This window comes from Xenopus tropicalis, chromosome 7, assembly GCF_000004195.4.
Source record: "Xenopus tropicalis strain Nigerian chromosome 7, UCB_Xtro_10.0, whole genome shotgun sequence".
NCBI classification, from domain to species: domain Eukaryota; kingdom Metazoa; phylum Chordata; class Amphibia; order Anura; family Pipidae; genus Xenopus; species Xenopus tropicalis.
In genome coordinates this window covers 122,751,744-122,771,722 of record NC_030683.2, presented here as the reverse complement: position 1 = coordinate 122,771,722, position 19,979 = coordinate 122,751,744, and the positions used below count along the sequence as shown (strand labels likewise).

The 19,979-nt window shown below is 43.4% G+C and overlaps 1 protein-coding gene across 1 annotated transcript; it reads left to right on the top strand.

Annotated features, from left to right (window-relative positions):
* Positions 1-1,032: 1,032 nt before the first annotated feature.
* On the top strand, positions 1,033-18,698 carry ffar2 (free fatty acid receptor 2). The gene is made up of 2 exons (XM_002938195.4): positions 1,033-1,445; positions 16,626-18,698. Exon 2 carries the CDS (start codon positions 16,633-16,635, stop codon positions 17,596-17,598), a length of 966 nt encoding a protein of 321 aa, XP_002938241.1. The 5' UTR covers positions 1,033-1,445; positions 16,626-16,632; the 3' UTR covers positions 17,599-18,698.
* The last annotated feature ends 1,281 nt before the right edge of the window (positions 18,699-19,979 follow it).

Below are 19,979 nucleotides of genomic sequence, written 5' to 3'. Positions count from 1 at the left end.
CAGTTCTAATGTGTAGCACTGGCTGAAAGCTCAGACTCAGGCACACTTTACTGCTGCGCTGCAAGTTCGAGCAATATCCCCCCCCCCCTCACCCCCAGCAGCCAATCAGCAGAACAATGGGAAGGGAACAAGATAGCAGCTCCCAGTAGGTATCACAATAGCACTCAATAGTAAGAAATCCAAGTCCGGCTTGGGACTCCTCCAATTACATGGGAGTAGGAGAAACAATAGGTTATCTGAAAGTAGTTCTAATGTGTAGTGCTGGCTCCTTCTGAAAGCTCAGACTCAGGCACACTTTACTGCTGTGCTGCAAGTTGGAGTGATATCCCCCCCTCACCCCCAGCAGCCGATCAGCAGAACAATGGGAAGGGAGCAAGATAGCAGCTCCCAGTAGGTATCAGAATAGCACTCAATAGTAAGAAATCCAAGTCCGGCTTGGGACTCCTCCAGTTACATGGGAGTAGGAGAAACAATAGGTTAGCTGAAAGCAGTTCTAATGTGTAGCGCTGGCTGAAAGCTCAGACTCAGGCACAAGGCACTGAGATGGCGCCTACACACCAATATTACAGCTACAAATACATTTGTTGGTCCAAAAATAAAATGTTCAATGGCAGAGGGAATTATTTGCTATGTAACAGTGTCATTTAGAAATAAAAAGCAGTAAGATGAAAGAATAACTTACAGAAATAAAACTGATCTATCTATGGTTGTTTCATTCGTTCATTTGTTAGAATTTAATATTGTTCTTGTTGTTATGGGACAGTCTCTAAAGCCATATATACACATTGTACTGTAAAATGTAAAATATCAGTAAAAATACTGATGGACAAAAAAAGCCTTATTGCTCTATTCTTGCTCAGTCTCATTGCTCAGTATTCCCCCCATTTGTTTATTTTGGATCTTTCTTGTGAAATCTGTGATATTCCTCTGCTGAGGTTCATGTGTTTCCTTTGGTCTCACCCCCCCTCCCTCCCTCTTCTGTATATTTGCAGTTTAATAGAGAGATTGCTGCGTCCGTTGGCTCATTTCTGCCTCTTGCAGAGGATGGGGAGACACGTGACTGGCTCTTGTGTAAGTTTGTTTAAGTGACAGGAGCCCAGCAGAGCGGAGGAGCAGACAGAGAGTGAAGTGCCGGAGCCGGAGCCAGATTCTAGCAGCCTCCTTAGGGCTCATGTCTTGCTCTTACACAGGGAACATGTGACCCAAACTCTTGCACCCTACAAGGCTTATTGGATAAAGGATATTTATCCCCTAATTACAGGTCATATTGGCCAAGAAGCATTATTAAGATATATACCCACCTAATACTTATACCTAATTACCACCCCAGGAGGAGCCATTTGGGATGCGGAGGCACCTGATTTTGCTCATTATTTTTGGACTTGATGTGGTGCCCTGGAATCTTTAAGAGGATTTGGATTTTCATTACCAGACTGAAGGCAAAGGTGATTATACACACTCCATGAAACTTTATACTTTATTGTATTTTGGAACCTTTTCTCTGTAATAATAAAACAGTACCTGTACTTGATCCCAACTAAGATATAATTACCCCTTATTGGGGGCAGAACAGACCTATTGGGTTTATTTAATGGTTAAATGATTCCCTTTTCTCTGTAATAATAAAACAGTACCTGTACTTGATCCCAACTAAGATATAATTACCCCTTATTGGGGGCAAAACAGCCCTATTGGGTTTATTTAATGGTTAAATGATTCCCTTTTCTCTGTAATAATAAAACAGTTCCTGTACTTGATCCCAACTAAGATATAATTACCCCTTATTGGGGGCAAAACAGCCCTATTGGGTTTATTTAATGGTTAAATGATTCCCTTTTCTCTGTAATAATAAAACTGTACCTGTACTTGATCCCAACTAAAATATAATTACCCCTTATTGGGGGCAGAACAGCCCTATTGGGTTTATTTAATGGTTAAATGATTCCCTTTTCTCTGTAATAATAAAACAGTACCTGTACTTGATCCCAACTAAGATATTATTTATCTTTATTGAAAGCAAAACAAACCTCTTCAGGGGCCCTCAACTGCCCTCTCACCCACCACTACCCCCTTCCCCCCATGTACCTTATATTTAACTGTAATCGGGGGACCGACCTTGGTTGCTTCAGTAATTGAGGTGCAGGACAGGTTTATGGGGACAAAAATAAATCTGATAGCAAAGCTTAGGGGTAGGGATACCTCTCTGCATCTGGACCAGTACTAATGGTATTGCTTATGCTCCAGCCAGGTAGGAAAGGTTCCCATGCCTAGGAACAGATCAGCAATAGAGATTTACAAGAACAGATAAAAGTAACATAGAAATTGAGGGAAAAAAAGACAGAAAGTGTGAGAAAACGGAAGAAATAAATAAAAATAAATGGGGAAGTAATAAGAAGTGATACAGAATATGAGAAAAGAAGCTGCAGAAATGAGACATATAGAAAGTAATAGCGATGGGACAGATATGGCGGTAAGTGGAACTTGGTCTCTGCTGTTTTGAGAACTTCAGTTGTAGTTTATGTGATTAAGATCTAACCTACCATTAGAATAATGATATCTCCTTATGTATAAGCATAAACTCCAATAAACTAGTGTTAGTAACACCAGGGATATGAACTGATTCTGCAAATCTGTGGTTATAAATAAATGTCGATGCTTCATTGACTCCCACCCCTTAATATACAAGCAACATGCCTCCATATCAATATATATGCAGAAAATATATGTTTTTAGTGGAGCAGTTTATAGAGTTTAAGCTCTACATGCAGGATTTGGGTGTATTTGCTTTCAAATACAGGCATAGGACCCGTTATCCAGAATGCTCGGGACCAAGGGTATTCCGGATAAGGAGTCTTTCCGTAATTTGGATCTCCATACCTTAAGTCTACTAAAAAATGAATAAAACATTATTTAAACCCAATAAGGGGTAATTATATCTTAGTTGGGATCAAGTACAGGTACTGTTTTATTATTAGAGAGAAAAGGGAATCATTTAACCATTAAATAAACCCAATAGGGCTGTTCTGCCCCAATAAGGGGTAATTATATCTTAGTTGGGATCAAGTACAGGTACTGTTTTATTATTACAGAGAAAAGGGAATCATTTAACCATGAAATAAACCCAATAGGGCTGTTCTGCCCCCAATAAGGGGTAATTATATCTTAGTTGGGATCAAGTACAGGTACTGTTTTATTATTACAGAGAAAAGGGAATCATTTAACCATGAAATAAACCCAATAGGGCTGTTCTGCCCCCAATAAGGGGTAATTATATCTTAGTTGGGATCAAGTACAGATACTGTTTTATTATTACAGAGAAAAGGGAATCATTTAAACATAGAAATAAACCCAATAGGGCTGTTCTGCCCCCAATAAGGGGTAATTATATCTTAGTTGGGATCAAGTACAGATACTGTTTTATTATTACAGAGAAAAGGGAATCATTTAAACATAGAAATAAACCCAATAGGGCTGTGTGAAATCTGGCACAAGAGACCCAATTCAAAAAGCCACCTCAGGATGTTCTATTTATAGCTAGAGATCTAAATATGGAAGGGAAACTCTTTGGGGGAAGTTATTTTTTCCTATAAAAAGGATCAACGCACCAGAGGTCACCCCTTTAGAATAGAGGAAAAGAACTTTCATTTGAAGCAGCGCAGGGGGTTCCTCACGGTGAGGGCAGTGAGATTGGGGAATGCACTTCCTAGTGATGTAGTGATGGCAGATTCTTTTAATGCCTTTAAAAGGGGCAATACCTTAAAACATAGTATCCAAGGCTATTGTAATATTAAAATCTACAGTTAGTATTAATGTTGGAATATATGGTTTATGTAAGTGAGTGTATAGATAGGGCAGTGTGGGTCTGTATGTGAGTGGATAGATAGGTCAGTGTGGGTCTGTATGTGAGTGTATAGATAGGTCAGTGTGGGTCTGTATGTGAGTGGATAGATAGGTCAGTGTGGGTCTGTATGTGAGTGTATAGATAGGTCAGTGTGGGTCTGTATGTGAGTGGATAGATAGGTCAGTGTGGGTCTGTATGTGAGTGGATAGATAGGTCAGTGTGGGTCTGTATGTGAGTGGATAGGTCAGTGTGGGTCTGTATGTGAGTGGATAGGTCAGTATGGGTCTGTATGTGAGTGGATAGATAGGTCAGTATGGGTCTGTATGTGAGTGGATAGATAGGTCAGTATGGGTCTGTATGTGAGTGGATAGGTCAGTGTGGGTCTGTATGTGAGTGGATAGGTCAGTGTGGGTCTGTATGTGAGTGGATAGATAGGTCAGTATGGGTCTGTATGTGAGTGGATAGATAGGTCAGTGTGGGTCTGTATGTGAGTGGATAGATAGGTCAGTATGGGTCTGTATGTGAGTGGATAGATAGGTCAGTGTGGGTCTGTATGTGAGTGGATAGATAGGTCAGTATGGGTCTGTATGTGAGTGGATAGATAGGTCAGTGTGGGTCTGTATGTGAGTGGATAGATAGGTCAGTGTGGGTCTGTATGTGAGTGGATAGATAGGTCAGTGTGGGTCTGTATGTGAGTGGATAGATAGGTCAGTATGGGTCTGTATGTGAGTGGATAGATAGGTCAGTGTGGGTCTGTATGTGAGTGTATAGGTCAGTGTGGGTCTGTATGTGAGTGTATAGATAGGTCAGTATGGGTCTGTATGTGAGTGGATAGGTCAGTATGGGTCTATATGTGAGTGTATAGATAGGTCAGTGTGGGTCTGTATGTGAGTGGATAGATAGGTCAGTATGGGTCTGTATGTGAGTGTATAGATAGGTCAGTGTGGGTCTGTAATGTGAGTGGATAGATAGGTCAGTGTGGGTCTGTATGTGAGTGTATAGATAGGTCAGTGTGGGTCTGTATGTAGAGTGGATAGATAGGTCAGTGTGGGTCTGTATGTGAGTGGATAGATAGGTCAGTGTGGGTCTGTATGTGAGTGGATAGGTCAGTGTGGGTCTGTATGTGAGTGGATAGGTCAGTATGGGTCTGTATGTGAGTGGATAGATAGGTCAGTATGGGTCTGTATGTGAGTGGATAGATAGGTCAGTATGGGTCTGTATGTGAGTGGATAGGTCAGTGTGGGTCTGTATGTGAGTGGATAGGTCAAGTAATGGGTCTGTATGTGAGTGGATAGATAGGTCAGTATGGGTCTGTATGTGAGTGGATAGATAGGTCAGTGTGGGTCTGTATGTGAGTGTATAGGTCAGTGGTGGGTCTGTATGTGAGTGGATAGATAGTCCAGTATGGGTCTGTATGTGAGTGCATAGGTCAGTGTGGGTCTGTATGTGAGTGGATAGATAGGTCAGTAATGGGTCCTGTGTGTGAGTGGATAAATAGGTCAGTGTGGGTCTGTATGTGAGTGGATAGATAGGTCAGTGTGGGGTCTGTATGTGAGTGGATAGATAGGTCAGTGTGGGTCTGTATGTGAGTGTATAGGTCAGTGTGGGTCTGTATGTGAGTGTATAGGTCAGTGTGGGTCTGTATGTGAGTGGATAGATAGGTCAGTGTGGGTCTGTATGTGAGGTGGATAGATAAGGTCAGTATGGGTCTGTGTGTGAGTGGATAGATAGGTCGTGTGGGTCTGTAATGTGAGTGGATAGGTCAGTAATGCGTCTGTATGTGAGTGGATAGATAGGTCAGTGTGGGTCTGTATGTGAGTGGATAGGTCAGTGTGGGTCTGTATGTGAGTGGATAGATAGGTCAGTATGGGTCCTGTAAATGTGAGTGGATAGATAGGTCAGTATGGGTCTGTGTGTGAGTGGATAGATAGGTCAGTGTGGGTATCTTGTATGTGAGTGGATAGGTCAGTATGGGTCTGTATGTGAGTGGATAGGTCAGTGTGGGTCTGTATGTGAGTGGATAGGTCAGTGTGGGTCTGTATGTGAGTGGATAGGTCAGTGTGGGTCTGTATGTGAGTGGATAGATAGGTCAGTGTGGGTCTGTATGTGAGTGGATAGATAGGTCAGTGTGGGTCTGTATGTGAGTGTATAGGTCAGTGTGGTCTGTATGTGAGTGTATAGGTCAGTAGTGGGTCTGTATGTGAGTGGATAGATAGGTCAGTGTGGGTCTGTATGTGAGTGGATAGATAGGTCAGTATGGGTCAGTGTGTGTGAGTGGATAGATAGGTCAGTGTGGGTCTGTATGTGAGTGGATAGGTCAGTATGGGTCTGTATGTGAGTGGATAGATAGGTCAGTATGGGTCTGTGTGTGAGTGGATAGGTCAGTGTGGAGTATATGTGGTGGATAAGGTCAGTATGGGTCTGTATGTGAGTGGATAGGTCAGTGATGGGTCTGTATGTGAGTGGATAGGTCAGTGTGGGTCTGTATGTGAGTGGATAGGTCAGTGTGGGTCTGTATGTGAGTGGATAGGTCAGTGATGGGTCGTATGTGAGTGGAAGATATAGAGTCAGTGTGGGTCTGTATGTGAGTGGATAGATAGGTGCAGTATGGGTCTGTATGTGAGTGGATAGATAGGTCAGTGTGGGTCTGTATGTGAGATGGATAATAGGTCAGTGTGGGTCTGTATGTGAGTGGATAGATAGGTCAGTATGGGTCTGTATGTGAAGTGGATAGATAGGTCAGTGTGGGTCTGGTATGTGTGGATAGATAGGTCAGTAGGATCCTGTATGTGAGTGGATGTCAGTGTGGGTCTGTATGTAAGTGGATAGATAGGTCAGTGTGGGTCTGTAATGTGAGTGGATAGGTCAGTGTGGGTCTGTATGTGAGTGGATAAGGTCAGTATGGGTCTGTTGTGAGTGGATAGATAGGTCAGTGTGGGTCTGTATGTGAGATGGAATAGATAGAGTCATTGTGGGGTGGTCAGAGTGGATAGATAGGTCAGATGTGGGTCTGTATGTGAGTGGATAGATCAGTAATGGGTCTTGTATGAGTGGATAGATAGGTCAGTATGGGTCTGTATGTGAGTGATAGATAGGTCAGTGTGGGTCTGTATGTTGAGTGGATAGATAGGTCAGTGTGGGTATGTATGTGAGTGGATAGGTCAGTATGGGTCTTGTATGGAGTCTGTCTGTATGTTGGAATAGGATTTAGTGTGGGTCTGTATGTGAGTGGGATAGGTCAGTATGGGTCTGTATGTGAGTGGATAGATAGGTCAGTGTGGTCTGTATGATGGAGTGGAATAGATAGGTCAGTGTGGGTTCTGTATTGGTGAAGTGGATAAGAATAGGTCAGTGTGGGTCCTGTATGTTGAGTGGATAGATAGTAGTGTGGTCTGTATGTTGAGTGGATAGTCAGTGTGGGTCCTGTATGTGAGTGGATAGATAGGATCAGTATGAGGTCTGTGTGTGATAGAGATAGATAGGTCAGTATTGGGTCCTGGTATGTGCAGTTGGATAGATTAAGGTCAGTAATGGGTCTGTAATGTGAAGTGGATAAGGGTCAGTGTGGGTCTGTATGTGATGGATAAGATCAGTGTGGGTCGATGTATGTGAGTGGATAGATAAAGGCAGTGTGGGTCTGTTGTTGAGATGGATAGATAAGAGTGTACGAATGTGAGTGGATTAGATAGTCAGTGTGAAGAGTCTGTATTATAGTGAGTGGAATAGATAGGTCAGTGTGGGTCTGTATGTGAGTGAGATAGATAGGTTACAGTAATGGGTTGTATGTTGAGTGGATAAGATAGGTAAGTAATGGGTCTGTATGATAGAGTGGATAGAATAGGTCAGTGTGGGTGATCTGATATGTAAGAGTGGATAGAATGGTCGTGTGGGAATCCTGTATGTTGAGTGGATAGTGTCAGTGTGGGTCAGTGTATTTGAAGTGAATAAGAGATCAGGGTGGAGATCTGTATGAGGAGTGATAGATAGGTTCAGTGTGGGTCTGTATGTGAGTGGAAATAGGTCATATGGGTCTTAATGTGAGTGGATTAGATAGGGTCAGTGTGGGTCTGTATGTGATGTGGAATAGGTCAGTATGGATCTGTATGTGAGTGTAATAAGAGTGGTATGTGAGTGGTATAGTAGGTCTGTGGTGGGTATGATATGTGAGATGGATAGATAGGTCAGTGTGGGTCTGTAATGTGAGTGGATAGGTCAGATATGGGTCTAGTATGTGAAGTGGATAGATAAGGATCAAGTGTGGGGTCTGTATGATAGTGTTATGGATAGGTCAGTATGGGTCTGTATGTGAGTGTATAGGTTCAGTGTGGGTCTGTATGTGAGTGATATGAAATAGGTAAGTCGAATGGGTCTGTATTGTTGAGTGGTAGCATAGGTCAGTGTGGGGTCTGATATGTAGAGTGTATAGGTCAGTGTGGGTCTGTATGTGAGTGGATAGGTCAGTATGGGTTCTGTATGTGAGTGTATAGGTCAGTGTGGGTTCTGTATGTGAAGTGGATAGATAGGTCAGTAGTGGGTCTGTATGTGGTGGATAGGTCAGTATGAGGTCATGTATGTAGAGTGGAGGTAGGTACAGTGTGGGATCTGTATGTCTAGTGTAGGTCTGTATAGTGAGTGGATAGGTATCAGTGTGGGTCTGTATGATGGTGGATAGGTCAGTGGGAGTCTTGTATGTGAGATGGATAAGGTCAGTACTGGGTCTGTATGTGAGTGTATAGATAGGTCCAGTGTGGGTCTGATATGTGAGTGATAGATATAAGGTCAGTGGTGGGGGTCTGTATGTGAGTTTTTTATAGATAGATAAGTGTGGGGATCTGTATGTGAGTGGATAGATACAGGTCAGTGTGGTCAGATGTGGGTCTGTATGTAGAGTGATAGGTCCAGTGTGGGTCTTGTATGTGAGTGAGATGGTTCAGTATGGGTCTGTATGTGAGTGGATCGATAAGGTAATCTAAGTATGGGTCCCTGTATGTTGAGTGGTAGTAGGTCAGTAGTAGGTCTGTATGTGAGTGGAATAGGTCAGTAATGGGATACTGTTGTGAGTGGAATAGATAGGTCAGTGTGGTCAGTGTGGTCTTATGTGATGGATAGGTCACAGTGTGGGTATGTATGTGAGTGAATAGGTCAGTATGGGTCTGTATGTGAGTGGATAGATTTAAGGATCAGTAATGGTCTGTATGTGAGTGGATAGGTCAGTGTGGGTCCAGTATGTGAGTGGAATAGATAGAGTCAGATGTGGTCAGGTGGGTCTGTAAGTGCGTGGATAAGGATCAGTGTGAGGTCTGTATGTGAGTGGATATGGTCAGTATGGGTCTGTATGTGAGTGGATAGATAAGGTCAAATATGGGTTGTATGTGAGTGGATAGGTAGTGTGGGTCTGTATGTAGTGGATAGATAGGTCAGTGTGGGTCTGGTATGTGAGTTGGAATAGGTCAGTGTGGGTTCCTGTATGTAGAGTGTTATAAATAAGAGATTCAGATGTGGGTCTGTATGTGAGTGGATAGGATCAGTATGGAGAGTCCTAGTTATGATGAGTGGATATAAGAAATCAGGTCAGTATGAGGTCTGTTGTGAGTGGAGATTTAGTAAGGTCAGATATGGGTTTGTATGGTGATTGGATAGATAGGTCAGTAATGGGTCATGTATGTGAGTGGAATAGGTTCAGTATGGGTCTGTATGTGAGTGGATAGTCAGTGTGGTCTGTATGTGAGTGATAGGTCAGAGATAGGGTCTGGTATGTGAGTGGATAAGATAGTCAGTGTGGGTCTTGTAATGTGAGGTTATAGATAGGTCAGCTATGGTCTTGTATGGAGTGGAATTGTCAGTAATGGGTCTGTATGTGAGTGGGATAGATTAGGTAAGTGAGGGTCTGTATGATGGAGTGGATAGGTCAGTGTGGCGTCTGTATGTGTGGACTAGATAGGTCAGCATATGGGTCTTGTATGATGAAGTATGGGTCAAGTGTGGGTCTGTATGCAGTGTATGTGAGTGTATAGTATGGTCAGTGTGGGTCTGTATGTGAGTGATAGATAGGTCAGTATGGCTCCTGTATGTAGAGTGGATAGATAGGTCAGTGGTGGGTCTGTATGGTAGAGATAGAGAAGAGATAGTAGGGTAAGTTAAGTGAGTGTATATAGATAGGTCCAGTGTGGGTTCTGTATGTGAGTGGAATAGGTCAAGTGACAGTGTGGGTCTGTATGTGAGATGTATAGATAGGTCATTCTGTATGTGAGTGGATAGGGTCAGTATCGGAGTGTGGTGGATCAGTATGGGTCTAGATGTGAGGATAGGTCAGTGTGGGTCTGTATGTGAGTGTAGACTAGGTCAGTGATGTGAGTGAATCAGTGTGGGTCTGTAATCTGGTAGTATGGTTCTCAGTGTGGGTCTGTATGTGTGGATAGGTCCTATGTGAGTCAGTATGGGTTGTATGTGAGTGATTAAGATTAGGTCAGTTGGGTCTGTATGTGAGTGGATAGATAGGTCAGTGTGGGTCTGTACTGTGAGTGGATAGGTTCAGTATGGGTCAAGTGGATAGGGTCAGTCCTGTATGTGACAGTATGGGTTTCTGTATGTGAGTGGATAGATAGGTCAGTGTGGGTCTGTATGTGAGTGGCTAGGTCATTGTCTGTATGTGAATAGGTAGTATGGGTCGTATGTGAGTGGATAGATAGGTCAGTATGGGTCTGTATAGTGGATAGATAGGTCAGTATGGTCTGTATGTGAGGTGGATAGATAGGTCCAGTATGGGTTTATGTGAGTGGATAATAGGTCAGTATGGTCTGTATGTGAGTGCGATTCATATGGTCTGTATGTGAGTGGATAGGTCAGTTGGTCTGTATGTGAGTCAGTGGGTTGTATGGTTGAGTGATAGATAGGGTCAGTATGGGTTCTGTATGGGTTGTGGATAGATAGGTCGTTGGGGTCGTAATGTAGTGTAAGATAGGTCAGTATGGGTCTGTATGTGAGTGATAGGTCAGTGTGGTCTTATGTGAGTGATAGATAGGTCAGTGTGGGTCTGTAATGTGAGTGGATAGGTCAGTGTGGGTCTGTATGTGAGTGGATAGATAGGTCAGTATGGGTCTGTATGTGAGTGTATAGATAGGTCAGTGTGGGTCTGTATGTGAGTGGATAGGTCAGTGTGGGTCTGTATGTGAGTGGATAGATAGGTCAGTGTGGGTCTGTATGTGAGTGGATGGATGGGTCAGTGTGGGTCTGTATGTGAGTGGATAGATGGGTCAGTATGGGTTTATGCGGCTTGAACTTGATGGTCTTTATTTAACCCAACTTAACTATGAATCTATATATAAATATTATATATTTGTTCCCCAGAATAGACTTGAACAATGTTTGTGGTAAAGGCAGTAGAGTTGACTATTTTTATCCCCCTTTCTTGTTGTATTGGATTTACAAGGCCAATCTGAACAAACGCCTGACTCCTACAAAGTGCTTCCCTCTGTATAAACAGTGCGTCCATAACCGAGAGTGCTTGTTTATAAACTCCCGAGGATCTGTTAACATTCTTCCGAGAACCTGGTGTTCCAGAGTGGAGCCTCGCGGACAGGTCCCTATGAATGTTAGGCCTTTGGTAAAAAAGGACAAGGAAGAATTGCTTCAGTGACCAATGGGAGACTTTGTTATTACTATGCTCTTGGGAACAAAATGATTGATGTGCCAAGAGCATTACTGATCCTCATAACTACCTCCTATATGGGAATCAGCGAAGTGCTTAGGTAATAGCTCATTGGGGCTCATTTACCTATCTCTATATGTAAGGTACCAGCAAGGGGCCTGACACAGTGCTGGGAATCAACATTCTCATTGGTCACTTCTTTTGAGATTTTTGGTCAGTAGAATTCTCATTGGTGAATTTTCTTGCATCTATAATTGGGTTTTTCGACAACTTCTATAGCAAAACTAGGGGGCGCAGTGGGACAGCGTTATGGTTGGGTTAACAGCCCCCCTGGACACTTGTGGGGTAAATCCAATGGCAGGGCTACCCCCCCCCTGTAGCGCTACCATTGGATTTACCCCACAAGTGTCCAGCAGCAGCACTTAGAATGAGATTTTGCTCAGTAGAATGCTCAATGGTGAATTTTTTTGCACCATTAATTATGTTTTCCGGCAACTTCTATAGCAAAACTAGGGGGCGCAGTGGTTTGGGCACTTCAACTGGCGCATGTGACATCACAAAAGGGAAGTGATGTCACACCAGGGAAGTGACGTCACTTCCATGGGGGGCACCAGACCTAAATACATCATTGGTTAATGTACAGTACATATTAAACCCTAATGCATCTACAGTCACATAAGGGGGCCGAAATCTAAAACACAGTAAGATACTAAAGGTGCCCATACACTATAAGATCCGCTCGCTTGGCGATGTCGCCAAGCGAGCGGATCTTCACCCGATATCCCCACCTACGGGTGGGCCATATCGGGGCGCATGTAGGCGAATTAGATTGTTTGGCCCTGGGGTCAAAACGATCGAATTCTAAACGTGGCAAGGGGGCAGTCGGTCGGGGAAAGCGCATCAACGAGCCAATGCGGGCCCCGATCCGACTGGATTTTTTAACCTGGCCAATCGATATCTGCCCAATTTCAGGCCAGATATCAGTCGGCCAGGCCCCTCGGTTCTGCCCCGACACGGGCTGATAAGCTGCTGAATCTGTCCAAGGGACCGATATCGGCAGCTACTATCTGCCCGTGTATGGGGACCTTAAGGGGTATATTTATCACAATGTGTAAAAAAGTGGAGGAAGATGTTGCTCATAGCAGCCAATAGATGCTTTGCTACTGTTGAAATCTGATTACTGATTGGATGCCTTGGGCAACATTACTGGTACACACTCACCAAGGGCCACATAAAACAGCCAGGTGGGCCGGATTTGGCCCCCGGGCCTTGTGTTTGACATATATGATCTACACTATGTTCTTTGCCATGGCAGTACCTTTCTTATAGTAAATATACATGGCTCCTCATATACATGGGTGTCTATAAGGCAGCAGCTGTAATAATATATCTGTAATAAATCAGGCAGTGTCCAATCAGTCTATTCTATTCCAGACTGGGCCAGGCCATTATCAGTAGAGAGACTGTAGCTCCGGACGGATACAAGTGGTATTATCTTATCGCTGCCTCTGTTTGCTCTACTGTTTGTCTACATGGATCAATGTGTATTCCTACTTGCATAACAGTGTAACGTATCAGGCCGGCAAAGCAAACACCACGTACAAAGAAAGTGCCTGTTGTGGACAACATGATATCATGCAGGCGGTAGGATTGCCTCCCCGGGATTATTAGTTTTTTGGATAATTCGGCTGGTACGATGCCAAAATGTACAACAACAAGACTGGAGGATGGTGCTGAGAGACGGACACCTGTCCCCTGATCATACGGTGATACTGTCTCATACACAACAAGGATATTCCCGTAACTGATCCCACAACAGCTTGGTCTCGCCTATTGCTGGGAACTGTCTCCTGTGCCAGATCCTATGTATCACATGGCCTTCCCGAGAAGTATATAAAGAGCAGCCAAACCACAGTCTAAACCTTGCCAAGAACGTAGTTCCCCATAGCACGGAGAGGTGGAATTAGAAGGAAAGTCCTCCAGTATCTTGATGGCTTACAAACAACCCAGTATGGAATGCAGGAAAGAACTTTCCCCACTCTAATACCTTGGAACTTACAAGCAAATCATATTAATAATCAGCGCCATTTTAATAAATGGGCAAAATGAGCAATTGCTGACGGCCCACCAGGACTAGGGGCCCTCCATCAGAACTTTCATTGACTGAAGCATCCCCTTCAGCTATGGCAGACCCCTCTTTTTAATCTGCTGGAAGAGTTCAATATGGCAGTTTTTACTTTCTATTAGTAGTGATGAGCCAATTCGCCAGGCATGGCAAAAAATCAGCACAACAATAAATTTGGCAAGTGAGGAAAAACTTGCAGTCGCTTCAAAAAGGTTGCGGTCATGTAAAAAAAAAGTTGTGGTTGCATCAAATAAGTCAAAGTCGCTACAAAAATGTTGCGGTTGCTTTTAAAAAGTTGTGGTTTCGTCAAAAAAAGGTAGAGGCTGGCAAACCTATAACTCATGTCTGTTTCAGTAAGTGCAGACTTTCTTCTGTAGTTCCTGCCTTACTGTATTCAACTTCCGCTGCTTCAAGGTAGTCCAATTAGAAGTTTAAAGTGGCCCTGTTAACTATGTGATATAACAGGATGCTTTATATACAGTGATACTATTGGTTGCTGTCAGTTTCTAACAGCTCAAGTGCTGGTTTCTAGGATAAAGCTGTCAATACACGCTAAGATCCTCTTACGTGGCGAGGCCGCCAAGCGAGCTGATCTTCTGCCGATATCCCCACCTACGGGTGGGTGATATCGGGCTAATTCGGTCATTTGGTCCTGGGGTCAAACGATCAAATGAGAACAACAGGTATAGGTGTCTGTTGGTTTGGAGACCGCATCAACGAGCCAATGCGGTCCCCAATACGACTAATTTTTAAACCTATCCGACTGATATCTGGGAAATTTCAGGCCAGCTGTTGGTCGGGCAGGCCCGTCGTTAGTGCCCATACATGGGCCGATAAGCTGCTGAATTGGTCTAAGGGACTGACATCGGCAGCCAGAATCAGCCTGTGTATGGCCACCTTAACTGACCCCAACTTGTCAAGTTTAATCAATTACAAAAGTGCTTAGAACAATGATCCCCATCCAGTGGTTTGTGAGCAACGTGTTGCCCCCCAACCCGTTGGATGTTGCTCCCAGTGGCGTCAAAGTAGGTGCTCATTTTTGAATTCCTGACTTGGAGGCAAGTTTTGGTTGCATAAAACCCAGTGTAAAGCCAAGCAGAGCCTTCTGTAGGCTGCCAGTCCACATAGGGGCTACCAAATAGTCAATTATAGCTCTCATTGGCACCCCCAGGAACGTTATCCATGCTTGTGTTGCTCCCCAACACTTTTTCCATTTGAATGTGGCTCACGGGTATAAAAGGTTGGGGACCCCTGGCTTAGAAGAACATGCTATTTTACAGTCATTTGTTTTGAGGGCTTCCATGCACTATAAGTCCCCCTTGAAAGAAAAGATCCATCTGCTGCCCCCCTGTTTCCCAGAAAGATGGCTGTATTACTATTCTACAATCTACTCAGCCTTCATTGATATGTGTGCTACATGCAAAAAAACCCTCGTTTTGTTCCTTACTAAACTAGGAAATTGCCCGGCAACCATTTAATTAGATTACACATTCTACAGTAGTTCTTATCAGTGTTTATAAGTAACGTATCCATGCAAATTGTCTAATTACACAGCGGCGTTTAATTGGAGGCAGTATATTGCTAACCTCGTTCCAAGGAGCACGATGACGACCTCGGGTCGGCGCAGGCTGTTGTGTGATTGCTTTATGACAATTAAAATAGATGAGTTTCCGAATCTGATCCCCTGACAATGGCTTCATATCCGGCTGAGCTTAGCGGTGATTAACGACTCATTATTCAATCAGTGAAGGGAGATGGATACGGCAGGCTTTCTGTATTCCGCTATATATCGCCGTTTCATTTACACTAACGAGTTTGTGTTGTGAGGACAATTTTTCAACATAAACCCAAGAAAAGAAACTCACAGAACACAAAGGCTAACGCTCTAGTGTCTCCACTATGGGCCCTTAGTATTTGGAAGGGAATAAAACAATGATATCCTATATGAGAAAGAGATGTGTCTTTCAGATATTGCTTTTAAATCCCAACCTCAGCTGACTACAGATATTATTAAGCCCAATAATATACACTATTGTGCAAATAGACAAGGCTCCATAAGCAGAAGCCAATGCTTCTCCATCTGCTCATTCTTGATCCAATCTGTCCTGGTTCTCCACTCACCCAAACCCATTCCAGTCAGTCCTACTGATCCACTTGCCCAGTCCACATCCAATCTGTTCTGCTTCACCATCCTGCTCCAGTCTGTCTTGCTGCCCACTTCATTTTACTCCAGTTCTTCATGCTTCTCCAGCTGCTCCGTCCAGTCCTGATCCAGACCTTATGCATCTCTTCCTTGTCCAGTCCCTTATTGGTCCAAGACTAAACTCTGCTGCACAGCGTGGCTCAACCAAACCTTACTCAGCTGTTGCTGGACTACAAATCCCAAAACAATGTAGCATATAATGAAGGTTGAGGCATGCTGGGAGCTGTAGTCCAGCAACATCAGGGTTGTATTCTTAAAGCAATATTGCCCAATAAAACTTTCCCCGAAATTCCCATTAAAATGCAAGAAATCCCCCAATGAGAATCCCAGCTGATGTGAGTAAATCCGGCTCCCTGTTCTCTGTTCCTGCAATTGGAGTTGGGAGCAATAAGCACAGTTTCCCAGCACTGAACAAGTCTGTCCCTTTATCCCCATGTCTGATTCCTGTGCCATATAATGACGGGAAAAATGCCATCATTATCTCTATATGTAAGGTACCAGCAAGGGGCCTGACACAGTGCTGGGGATCAGCATTCTCATTGGTCACTTCTCTATATACAACATTGTAATGAGTGTATCATATTGTGCCATGGAATTCAGTGCACATTTGCCTATTTACATTTACTACTTTAGCATTGCTTATCCTTAAGTTTTAGGAGCCACTTATCCTGCCTGGATGTGTTTAGGAGGAAACCAGCGCAAACACGAGGAGAACATAAACAATCCTTACATACAGTCTCTAGGTCTAAAATGTCTGAAGAAGAAAAAATAACATTTGGTAACATTCTGTCATATTTTTTTCTTCCAGGAACATCATGGATACTGATACCCACAGCAAGCTGGTCCTGGCTGTCTACATCTTCACTTTCCTCACAGGCCTGCCCTCCAACTTGCTGGCATTCTACACCTTCCTGATCAAGGTGCGCCAGAGGGCAACCCCAGTAGACATTCTTCTTCTCAACTTGACTGTCTCTGACCTGATCCTCCTGATGTTTCTGCCTTTCAAGATGGACGAAGCAGCTTCCAACATGATGTGGAGGCTGCCGCAGTTCCTCTGCCCACTCACCGGATTCTGCTACTACAGCAGCATCTACATCAGCACGTTGTTCCTCACAGCGGTTAGCGTAGAGCGCTATCTGGGAGTAGCTCACCCTATCAAGTACAAGCTTAACCGCAAGCCTCTCTACGCCGTAGTGGCAAGCATCATCATATGGATTGTGGCCTGCGCTAACTGTAGCATCGTCTACATTGTGCAATACAGGCTTCCGTCGAACGAGACTCTTTCCACCAATTTCACGTGCTATGAACAATTTTCCAATGAGCAGCTACAGATCTTACTCCCGGTACGACTGGAATTAGGCTTGTTTCTCTTTTTTGTCCCGTTCATTGTAACGGTTTACTGCTATGTAAACTTCATCAGAATTTTGATGTCTTTGCCCAACATACCGGCCAAGAGAAAGCAGAGAGCCATAGGCCTGGCCGTGGCCACTCTCACCAACTTCGTCATCTGTTTCTCTCCATATAACATCTCCCACATTGTTGGCTTTATACAAGATGATAGCCCGCCATGGAGGGTGGATGCTTTGCTACTTAGCACGTTTAATGCAAGTTTGGACCCAATTGTTTTCTACTTCTCCTCTTCGGCTGTTCAGGCTATGGCTTGTGAGTGTATCGTTGGGATAACAAGGAAACTTAGGACCATCTGCCCTTGTAATTGTCTCTGCTTTTCACGATGCGATGGTTCCGTCAAGGAAAATAGTGTGGATAAATCCTCAGGATAGATCCTCGGCCTAAGGATTTGGAAGCTGGAGGCATCTCAATCAAAGCACTGAGCAAGATCCATTCTTCATCTTTGCTTTGTACTTGCAAAACTGGTTTGGGGTGAAAACCTCAAAGGTCAACTCATCATAGGAAATGATCAAAATTCAAGGTAGAGGACTACTGATAAAGACATTGGGACATTGTCATGACCAATTACAAAGATACTGTATAACCTGTATATTCAGCGATGGTCACATTGGATCGTGGCTCTTTTCCTACGATCTTCACCATAAGAACAAACCATTTATTTACCCCGGTGATACTGCCTGGCCAAAAACATAACTAACTTCTATAAACATTTCATTGCCAAGCCCTGTCCGTTGGGTTAATATTGAAAGAAGAATTTTTTGTACAGAATTAATTTATTATTTTTTTTATGAAAATATTGTGTTCTGTCAGATTTTAAAAATGTTTCAGGTGTAAATAAGGTTTTTGTGTTCCGTCTTGTACCATGTTTATATATTATTTGAGTAATGACTCCTTGCTTCTTTTTTTATTTTTATTGGTCAGCTGTGTACCATGATACCCTACAAGTATTGGTGAGCTATAATGTACTATAAAGAAATATGGAGAACACCATAGACACACCTTAGATGCTATTAGGAGTGCTTCTGTAGGCCCTCCAGCTGCAGACTCAATGCCACCCAAGCACTTACCTTTGCTGCACTAAGATTGGGACAAGGGGACAGGATTGCTAGTGCAGAGAACATAATTGTTCCCCCATATGTAATTAAATGCACTATTTTTTCTGAGGAGCAGTAAAAGACAACATCCAATCAGATGGTAGCTTTTAGTGACCAGTAAATGTTTCCCGCTGATTGGTTGCTACGGGTTACTGCTCCTTGGCAAGCTTAGCGCCTTTTATTACATAACCCCCCCCCCAGCAGAGCAAAAGATCCTGCCTTATTACAGAAGGAACCCTGGAAGCTCTCACCTTATTGTCCTGAGGGACTTACTGTATCTTACTTGTCCCTCAAGAGATTTTCCACCTGAAGAAGGGACCTGCATGTTCGAATCTCTGCAATATATTTCAACCCTTATTGTTATTAAATGTTTAAACTTTGAGCCTATTTTGGTTGTTGTTGTCATACTGTGTTGCTGTCTCCAAGGATACCCAACCTGCACTCCACTTATCCCCTTATAGTTTCCATTCAGCATTGTGCATTAGCTGGAAGATAGAAGGAATGGTAGACTGAATTATGAGTAGAAGGAAGGATTCTTTGCCAGCTAAATCCAATATAAAATATGGATACATTCTGTTGGGGGGGGGGTAGTAATATGCTTTGCCTTATGTCTTGAGCTTCTGTACCAGCCCAAGGTAACCCCAGCCATTTAGTAGGGAAGATCTGTGCCCCCAAAGATGCCCCAGTAGCCCCCCATCTTCCTTTCTGCTGATTCCCTGCCCATACTCTGGGCTGCTGTCACTTACCTGAGCTTAGGGGCCCACTCACAATATACCATATATATACACTATATAAAATTCACAATACAAGCATAATGAAGTTAATTCAGATTCATATTACATGGCATCGTAATTACTTATTAATCAGCCCCATAGTCTCAGCTTCTATGACATAAATAACCTCCCTTTTTGATAATGTGTTGACAGCTCCTAAGTTCATTTTCTCAATGGCAACCCCAAGTACACTGAGCATGAGCAGTGTCGCTGACACTCAAAGGATGGGGAGCTCCAGAGTACAATTACAAATATGGGTCATTACTATTAGCATTACCATAGGACATTATATTACTATTATAGGGCTGCTCACCTGGGGTTAGTTCAGCAGATAGAGTCCAGGAATGGATCTCTAGCCATGGTGTTTTTAAAGGCTTTACTTCTCCTTTGATTGGTTCACACCAGTAGGGAAGAACCATGTGGTTGGCAAGTAGAGTTGCCTCGTGATCTTTCCAGGACAAGATATTTAGTCAACCTTTCTCCTTACAAACAAGTATTAGCATTCATGTTTCAGGGCCCTGCCAGTACTCCCCTCCAACCTCTTAAAGTCACAGCTACCGACATATCTCACCGCTGAGCATCAGCTTTCTCTTTGCTGGAATACAAGTCTACTGTGTAGCCACAATGGTTGCCCAGTTCAAAGAATAAAATGTGTGGGACTTCCAGGCAATCGTTCAATTTGCCATGATACTACCCATCTGCGTAATAAGAATTGTTGTTGTATGCCGCAGGAAAAGAGGCGGGGCAGGCAATATATGATTGACAGTTCAGATTTTTAATAACAATTACTTTCTATTCAGCACTTCCTAGATATCCCCTAGAGATATCTAGGGGCAGGCAGGCGGGGCAGGCAATATATGATTAACAGCTCAGATGTTTAATAAC

Bases quoted from the DNA above. Each gene is read 5' to 3' on its own strand.
- ffar2 (XM_002938195.4), top strand. From the start codon at position 16,633: ATGGATACTGATACCCACAGCAAGCTGGTCCTGGCTGTCTACATCTTC.